The 9,216-nt window shown below is 50.9% G+C and overlaps 1 protein-coding gene across 1 annotated transcript; it reads right to left on the minus strand.

Moving 5' to 3' along the window:
- Positions 1-657: 657 nt before the first annotated feature.
- On the minus strand, positions 658-4,441 carry PIM3 (Pim-3 proto-oncogene, serine/threonine kinase). Its single transcript, XM_054399564.1, has 6 exons — positions 4,357-4,441; positions 3,869-3,978; positions 3,681-3,731; positions 3,026-3,389; positions 1,597-1,773; positions 658-1,438 (listed from the first exon to the last, which is right to left on the minus strand). Exons 1-6 carry the CDS (start codon positions 4,439-4,441, stop codon positions 1,254-1,256), a joined length of 972 nt encoding a protein of 323 aa, XP_054255539.1. The 3' UTR covers positions 658-1,253.
- Between the last annotated feature and the right edge of the window lie 4,775 nt (positions 4,442-9,216).

The following is a 9,216-nucleotide window of genomic DNA, read 5'->3' on the forward strand; positions in this document are numbered from 1 at the left end:
ATACTAACTTTAAAAAGCCATTCTATTTCCCTTAAATTAGACTTTGTACAACAATTTTCCATCTTCCAACAAAAACTGGTAAGGTCAGAAATTATTTTTTGTCCTTTTTTTAAAACAAATAAACAAACAGACAGACCAGAAAACCAACCAACCAAACAAAAAAACAAACCCAAAAGAAACCAAAACCAACCAAACAAAACAACAGCAAAAAACCAAAACAAAAGTTGACAGGAATGCAGAAAAAAAGTGCCATGGGCAAATCACTAGAATTCCCATGGGGAGAAGGAGGGAAAAGCACAGTGTTGAGTAACTCTAACCAAATAAATTAACCAAATAAATAGCCACAGCTCAAACCTGTGGGAGGTCTTCTAAACTCCAAACAATAAATAACTGTATAGTACATGGGAAAAACAAAACAAAACCAAAACCAACAAGTTTACATAAACACATTATACAGGTATGGAAAAAAAAGTAAAGTCTTTGAATATTGCATTGATTGTGCATTCAACATGCCCATACATACTTTTAAGACTCGCAGGGTGACAAAAGGCCAGGGGGAGTTGAGAAAGGGGCTTCTCATGCCCAATGGTAGAGATGATAAAAGGAAACATGAATAAATGTTTCTGATAAAAAAAAAAAAAAGCTGATATACCTGTTTGTTTTTCTGTGCAGGCTATAGGAAACATTTCAAGCAGCAGAGGTGGGTTGGATTTGGAAAGGGCTGGGGGGCAGGAGTGAAATGTCTGTGTTCAAGTATTCCATCACCAGTGGATGGGACTACTTCATTCAATCACCGAACATGTTTTCCAATGCATCATAGGAGCTGCTTCCCCCAGTACTGAGTCTAAAGGAAGCAAATTCCTATAATGAACTGGATCTTCTTTGGACATACACAGCTCAAAAAACAAAGTCCCACTGAAGCAGCTTTCAAAAAGGCACTCAAAAGCAAATAAAATCTAGTCCAGGCTCTATGAGAGCAAAAAAGTTTACCATGTATTCAAGAGGTCACTGCTTTCTTAATAAGGTCAGTCATTGACTAAGTACTGGCCTGCAACTCCCAAACATCAGCATTTCCAAAGGAAATCTCTCATTCCAAAGCAGAAACCAGCAAAGGGGGAAAATAAAATCAAGTCCCTCAGACAAAGATTCAACTACAGAATAATGAATGCATTTTTCTAGCCCCTCCTAAGTATTGGCAGCAGCACTGTGGTCTCTGCTTGTAGCTCCCCTCCCAGTGCGAGGTCCTTAGTAATTCACAGACTCTCATTACTTGAACTTGTGCTAGATACATCAGTATCAAGGGTCCGTAGCCTTATGTCACAGTCCTCAGACTTCACTACTTCAGATTTGTGCATCCATTGATGGTCAAAAATTTGCTCAAGTGTTGGTCTGTCTGAAGGCCTCAGTGAAAGGCACCATTTGATCAGTTGTTGACATTCTGTAATAAAAAAAAAGGCATTTTTAGTCTAGGAAAGTAAAAAGATAATACTGAATACAAAAAAAAAAATGCACCTGTACAAATTGAAATGAAAAAAAACAAGACAACAAAAGACAGGGGGGCAGAAGCAGCCCCCACTTAGCTCCTATACAACTCACCAGGTGAAATTCTTCTCCTGAAGTATAATCGTCCCCTCAAGATTTCTTCATCTTGCTCAAAAGGGATGTCTCCGCAAACCATATCATACAGCAGAACTCCCAGAGACCATACTGTAGCTGACCTCCCATGGTATCTGTGGTATCTGATCCACTCCGGAGGGCTGTATACTCTCGTTCCTGAAAGTAGGGAGAAAAAAAATTAAAGTCGAAATTTAAAAGGTTTCCCCATTGTTCATCTCCTTCTAGTTGAGCTAAATTAAATTAATAAATGTCTCACTTGGGAATTAAAAAAAAGGTTTTTAATTTTCTTATGCGCCAAAACCATTAAGCAATGTAATTTCAGGTCATCTGCAGTTACACCATCAACAGACTTGGCCCATCCGCTTGTGCTATTTTGTTGCAAGGCATAACACAGCCCCATCAGCTGACTGTTTACTGAGGCAAGCTCCCTTTCACTGACCACGTGGCGTCTGCAGCATCACACCAAAAATAGACACAAAAGGACAAAGGGGCCTGGCGAGGAGGAGAAGAGAGGGCAGCAAGAAGGTGAAACTCAGGTCTACCCGTATTACACGGGGCTAATGTGCTTTATCCAATTCTGCAAGGCAGTAAACAAAATAGGGCTGCTTATGATTTTTATGTTTTAAGGCTCCCCCACTGCCGCAAGCTTGTCTGCGGCAGCTTTACCCAACCGCCCCCCCTAGCTTCTAGTACCCACTGGCTCCTTGGATACCAAACAAAACCGGGAATTTGTGATGCTGAGGGTCACGTGCAGCAGAGCTTCGGGTTTCACAACAAACAGATGTGAGTGCGGCAGCTGGGGTGAGGGGGAAGAGTCCCCTTACATCAGTCACACTGAAATGTCTGGGGAAAATATGCTCTCCTGTCACATGCAGGCTTATTTTCAGTATTCCCACCTCTAAGGTGTTAAGCCCAGCCCTGAAGCTACTATCAAGTCATTCTGAGGGAACACATTTACCCCCATCACTTTAAAATCTGCAATGCAGGATTTCCACGACACTGGCAGAAAGGGAGGGGAGGAGCTACTACCTTAAGTTAAAAAAAGCACGGCATATAAAAACTGCGTATCCACACATGGAAACATCCGACACTGGTAAAGCCTCCATGTAAACAGATCGCCCTCTAGGAAAAAAACCCACGGTTTTTCCAAGACAGAGAAACATAAACTGCTGCGTCACCACCTGGAATCGCTTTTTTCCTATGCAACTGAACACCCCTAAGCTGCTTTGTGTCCAAAGGTTTCCATTGCCAGTAGACCTGATACGAATCCCTGTGTCAGGGTCATCATTCACTATTGTCAGGCACCAAAAATGTGATAAGCGGCAGCCGTAAGGAAGCCCTGGGAGCAGTACGGATCTGGGCAAATTCGACACAGGCAGACTGTCCCTCATGCAGGGAGGGCACGTACCGTCGAAATCGGTATACACCGTGTCCTTGAGGAGGGCCCCTGAGCCAAAGTCAATCAGCTTCAGCTCTCCTGTCCTGAGGTCAACCAGCAGATTCTCATCCTTGATGTCCCGGTGCACCACACCGCAGCCGTAGCAGTGGCGCACTGCTTCCAGCACCTGCCGGAAGAACCCGCGGGCTGTCTCCTCGTCCAGGGCACCCTTCTCTGTGATGAAGTCGAAGAGGTCCTTCACCAGTTCGGGCCGCTCCATGATTATCAAGTAGCCGTCAGGCCGCTCATACCAGTCCAGCAGCTTGATGACCCCTCTGAAGCCGGACCCCACCTTCTTCAGGAGGACGATCTCCAGTGGCACCATGACGCCGCTCTGGGCAGAGAAGGGGGGGCGGTTAGCGGGGAGGCGGCGTGGCCCGGGGTGCCCCCGCGATGACGGGAGGGCGGGAGGGAGGAGAGGAGGGCGGGGAGGAGGGCGCGGCCGCCGAGCCCCCTTCGCCGCTGCCGCAGTCCGAGGGGCGGGCGCGGCGCTGCGGCGGCGAACCCCCGCCAAATTTCCCCCCGACGCAGAGGCCGCGCCAGCGGGGCGGACCCCGCCGCCCACACAATAGCCCCACCGCGGCGCAGCATCTCCAGAGCCCACTCCATTCCCCCGGGTACTTACAATCGTGCCCCACTCGGTCACCCTCTCCTTCACCACATGCTTCACAGCGACCTGCAGAGTAGGGGGAAAATAGGCACCGTGAGCGGTGGGGCGGGCACAATCAGCGCCCCGCCGCGGAGGGCAGGGCCGGGCCGCGCCCTCAGCCTCACGCCCGCCGCCCCCGCCCGGGCGGTAGCCCCGCGCCTCACCGGCAAGCCGTCGGCGATCCTGTTCCCCGCGTAGACGGTGCCGAAGCCCCCGCTGCCAAGTACAGAGCCCACCTGGTACACTTTGTCGAATGGCTCCTTCTCCACTTTCACTGAGGGAACGAGAGGGAAACACAGCGCGTTAGTATCCGCAGCCGCGCTGCGCCAAAAAATGATAAAAGCCCCTAAATGCTTTGCCTGGTGGATGCGTATTACGTGCGTTACTCTAACTATACCCAAGACTTTTTCTCCTCTCTTTTAAATACATGATCTTCAAATTATTAAAAAGAAAAAAAAATATCAGAAAACGAAAAAATAACAAAACAAAACAAAAAACACGGCCAAAAAAACCCCCAAAACGCACTACGAAGTTCGGGGGCAGCGAGGCGTCTGCCCTACGCACCCAGGGTAACAGGGGGCCGGTCTGCGCCCCGCCCTGTGCACTGCGTTCTTAGGGGGACACCCCAGGCCGGGCGCTGGCCCCGCAGTACCTGGCTGGAGGATCTTCACCGGCAAGTGGTCCATGCTGGTGGGGCTGCAGATGTGAGCCAGCGAGCCGAACTTGGAGAGCAACATCTTCCGAGGCGGGGGACGGCGAGTCCCCCGCGGTGGCACCGCCGGCGTCCTCCCGGCTCAGAGCTCGGCGGCGCGGCGCGGCTCTCCTGTCTCCGGAGCAGGCTGGGGGAGGCGCGCCGCTGAAGTCTTCTGGTCTTCTGTGCGGCTCCTTTCTCGGCTGGGAAGGCGAAACGACGGAGTCCTTGGGGATTCCCGCCGGCACAGATCCTCGCGGCGGTGGCACCGAGTTCTCTAGCGAAAGACAGTTGGCAAAGGCGCCGCTCCGTTCTCCCTCTTCTAACTGCCAAGAGCCGCTCAGGGCTCAGGGACGCGCGGACAAAATCAGAGTCCTCCGCGGAAGCAGGCGGGTCCGGGGGCTGCAGTACTGCGCGTGAAACCCGCCCCTGCGGGGATCGACGCGGCGGGGAGCGGGCTGGGCGCCGCAGTGGAGCCGTGGCGGGCGCAAGAGTCCCAACGCCGCCGTGCCTGCCCGCGCGCTTCTGAGCCGGCGGCGCCACCGAGCTGCCTCTTAACTCCCAATATTTTGGTGCGGGCAAAGCGCGCCGAGTGCTCCGAGGATATCCCTCCGCGGGGGAGGGGGAAACACCTCTACCCGCCGCTCCAGCGGCCCCCTCCCCTCCGCGCCGGGGCGGCCGCGATGCGGCGCCCGGGACTGGAGCCTACCGTCCCGCCCCATCGTGCGGACGGGCGGGGGGAGAGCGGGGTCTGGGAACTACTTATTTGTAGTAACCGGCGCGCAGAGTTACAGAATGTCTGAAAAACACATCACACATTACCGGCAAGAAGGCGGAAAAAAAAAAAAAAAAGAGGGGGGAGATTCTCCTATTTGCGTTTACATTTTCGCTCGCCCAATCGCGGGGCGCCTTTTCAAAGGACTACTGGTGCGGCCAATGAGGAGGGGCTTCATTTGCATGCAGCGGAGAACAGCCAGGCAGCAGGGCGGGAATGCCGCGGCGCGCCGGGCCCTGCCCGGCCCGGCTCCGCCCCGCGGCTGTGGGAAGGTCGCTCTGCTCCGCGCTGGCCGAGACGCTCCGTTTGGGGCCACGCGGGGGCGGGGAACAGGCTGCGCTGACATTGTCGCGGCGCACCGAATCGTGGCTTTGGCAGACGCAAACTGCAGTGCGGGCAGACTCCGGCGCGGAGTGTCTAAGCCCGTTTATCCAGAAAGCTGGTGCTCGCCGAGTACCATGTGGTGCGCTCCCCCACTCTCGTCGGCAATTCCTCTCCTCCCCGCCGCTGCCCCCTTCGCCTTGGCACAGCCTGGCGGCTTGCCAGCGCAGGGGCCGCCGGGCGCCTCTCTCCTGTGCCTACTTCTGTCAGTCAGCTCCCCTGTGCGGAAGCCCTGCGGGGCCGATGCGGCGCGACGGCGGGCGCCGCTGCCCCGGCGGCACGGCTCAGAGGAGATGAGGGCTTTCCTCCCCGCCCCCAGCCCCGCTGCGGCGCCGCGTCAGGAAAGGACGCGAGGCTGTTCCACTGCCCCTGCCCTGCTGCTGTTGGGCCTTAGCAGCTCGGCGGCGCTGCCCGCCCCGCAGGGGGCGCTGCATCAACAGGAATCGGTGCGGGGCGAGGGCAGTGTGCCGGGGGGGCGGCCTCCCCCTCCCCAGTTGGCTTCGGTGCAGCTCTTAAGTGTCCTCTTCCGACGAAGCTTTTACAGCGGCTCTCCGTGAGACAGTTCGCTATAAGACTTTCCGTCCGCGTTGGAGCGGACTTAGGGAGGCCGTTAACGGGTGTTGGGGCGCTCCCGCTGTAAGGCCCCCCGGCCCGGCTCTCCTGAGGGGACGTCATGCCACACAGCTGAGAGAGGCCGGGGAAGAGGCAAGCCCGAGGACATTCATTGCCGAGTGTCTGCCCAGCAAAAGTTGCGGGACACTAATTCAGAAATTAATTAATGCGGTGCTGGGTGGGTAACAATATCTTACCAGCTACTTAGGCTGCTGCCCAGATCCGTGTAAGCGGGAGGAGTGCAGTTGCGCAAGGTGAAGCCAGCCGGGGAATACCATGACGTTTGCAGACAACTGAAACGGTCAGCATCTCCACATTCCCGGCACTGCCAGCCCTTTGACACCACTGCAGTCCCAGGTGCACAATGGGAGTGTCTCATGTCTCCTCTCTTGAAAATAATGAAGTTGGAGATACTAGCATTGCTCGAGGATCCCTAACACGAGGGTATTTTTGGACGATCACTTGGAAGAGCTGACAGCCTTTCCCACCCTGAGCACTGGGAGAGCCTTGCAGTTGGCATTGTCTCATAATAGTAGTGCAGGCAGTCATGCCCATAAACAAAGCAAGGGCTTCTAGGCAGAAGTGGTATCTCTTACTCGATTAGAGCAGCTGATGTAAAGGTCAAGTTTTCAGGTTCAATTTCAATCCTAGATTTTTTTTTTTTTTTTTTTTTTAGCTGGGTCATTTAGGCTATAAAAGTTTCGATCTCTCCTACAGGAGCCAAACTAAACCACCTGGTTTATTGAGCAGCTGCGAAGTTCAGAAGTTTTCGTGTTTACAAATTATTTTTTTCCTTGAAGCTAATGATTTGGATTTATCAGATAAAGAAATAAGAATGCGTGTGTGTGTGTGTGTGTGTGTTAGATATTCTTCCTTTTAGTTATCTGTGATCATACGGACTAAGTTTTTAGCAAGTTTCTCCACCTCATGGCATATACATGCCATACATATTGCAGCTGAAACGTAAATAAATACAAACAGTAGGAAGATTACCTGACCTCACAATACATGTTCCAGATTTATTCTAAAGAATTTAGCTGTTATCTGACTCTTATTATAATCCTTGTCAGTAGCTTGTCTTGAGTATTGTTTTAAATAGTTTTAAATGTCTCTTCTGAACTGACATATCTGGTTATTGAAATAACAAGTATTTTTAAAGAAAGAAAACAATTAAATATTAATATAGAATCATAGAATCAGTCAGGGTTGGAAGGGACCACAAGGATCATCTAGTTCCAACCCCCCTGCCATGGGCAGGGACACCTCACACTAGATCAGGCTGGCCAGAGCCTCATCCAGCCTGGCCTTAAACACCTCCAGGGATGGGGCCTCAACCACCTCCCTGGACAACCCATTCCAGGCTCTCACCACTCTCATGGTGAAGAACTTCTTCCTCACTTCCAGCCTGAATCTCCCCACTTCCAGCTTTATTCCATTCCCCCTAGTCCTGTCACTACCTGATATCCTAAAAAGTCCCTCCCCAGCTTTCTTGTAAGCCCCCTTCAGATACTGGAAGGCCACAGTAAGGTCACCTCAGAGCTTTCTTTTCTCTAGACTGAACAGCCCAAACTCTTTCAGTCTGTCCTAGGAGAGGTTCTTCAGCCCTCTGATCATCCTGGTGGCCTTTCTCTGGACACATTCCAGCATGTCCATATCCCTCTTGTAATAGGGCTCCAGAACTGGACACAGTACTCCAGGTGGGGTCTCACCAGAGCTGAGTAGAGGGGGAGAATCACCTCCCTTGACCTGCTGGCCACGCTTCTCTTGATGCAGCCCAGGATCTGATTGGCTTTCTGGGCTGCAAGTGCACATTGACAGCTCATGTTGAGCTTCTCTTCCACCAGCACCCCCAAGTCCCTCTCCTCAGGGATGCTTTCCAGCCAGTCACTGCCCAGCCTGTATTTGTGCTTGGGATTGCCTTGACCCAAATGCAGGACCCAGCACTTGGTCTTGTTGAACCTCATGAGGTTGGCTTGTGCCCACCTCTCCAGCCTGTCAAGGTCCCTCTGGATGGATCCCTTCCCTCCAGCATGTCTGCTGCACCACGCAGCTTGGTGTCATCAGCAAACTTGCTGAGGGTGCACTCAATGCCACTGTCCATGTCACCGACAAAGATGTTGAACAAGACTGGTCCCAGGACTGATCCCTGAGGGACTCCGCTTGTCACTGGCCTCCACTGGGACATGGACCTGTTGACTGCCACTCTTTGGGTGTGGCCATCAAACCAGTTTGTTATCCATCTCGTGGTTGATAACTATAAGTGCTAATTATTTCAGGAATTTACACTGCAGAAGATTATTAATTCCTGCTTTTTTACATAGCTAAGCATGAAAAATCATGCATTTATCATTAGTATGCAAACATACGACCATCAGGCCTTTTCATTCCAACTGCTTTTTCAGTTTCTTAAATTCATTATTACATCGTCAATCTGTGGTAAATCAGGGGTATACATGCCTGGAACCTGTTCAAAAAAATAATACAGTGTTTCCTTGAAGTCCTGTTGAGTTTAAGGTACCTCTTCTTCAGCTGTATCAGCTGTAATACTTTGAGTCAAAAAATAGAGCATACCTTTACACATCTACATTTGAAAAAAAATCTACAAAAGACCATGATCAGTGTCTAGTATTGGTATAACTCCTGATCTGATTTGTATTTTTGCAACAATGTAAAAGGAAGGGTATTTTATATTTAACATTAAAGAAAACAAAGTAGTTACTGTAAAAAAAAGTGATAAGGAGGTATTTGTTCTTTGTTCACTTAATTTTGGCAGACAGACATATTATTTGTATGCAGTTACAAGGACTCGTGGTTTGACAGAATTACAGATGGATCCCAGACATGGAATTTACCCTGTCCTTACACGTAACCCTTTCATGGGTTTGTGGTGCTCCTTTTGATCTGGCTTGGAACATGCAGTTTAGTGATCCTAAACAATTATATCTGCAGAAATATTTTGTAAACTAGTTTTGGCCTCTTTGGTAGTAGCTTCGCAGCTATAAATGGAAAATCGTTCATGGGTAGGATGCCCAGAATCACAGAATCAACCAGAC

This window comes from Indicator indicator, chromosome 3, assembly GCF_027791375.1.
Source record: "Indicator indicator isolate 239-I01 chromosome 3, UM_Iind_1.1, whole genome shotgun sequence".
Lineage (NCBI taxonomy): Eukaryota > Metazoa > Chordata > Aves > Piciformes > Indicatoridae > Indicator > Indicator indicator.

Excerpts from the sequence above, each read along its gene's own strand:
- PIM3 (XM_054399564.1), bottom strand. The coding sequence starts at position 4,441 with ATGTTGCTCTCCAAGTTCGGCTCGCTGGCTCACATCTGCAGCCCCACC. Across the intron at positions 3,979-4,356 it reads GGTGAAGATCCTCCAGCCAG|TGAAAGTGGAGAAGGAGCCA; the intron begins GTACTGCGGGGC and ends TCGTTCCCTCAG. Across the intron at positions 3,732-3,868 it reads GGATCGCCGACGGCTTGCCG|GTCGCTGTGAAGCATGTGGT; the intron begins GTGAGGCGCGGG and ends CCTACTCTGCAG.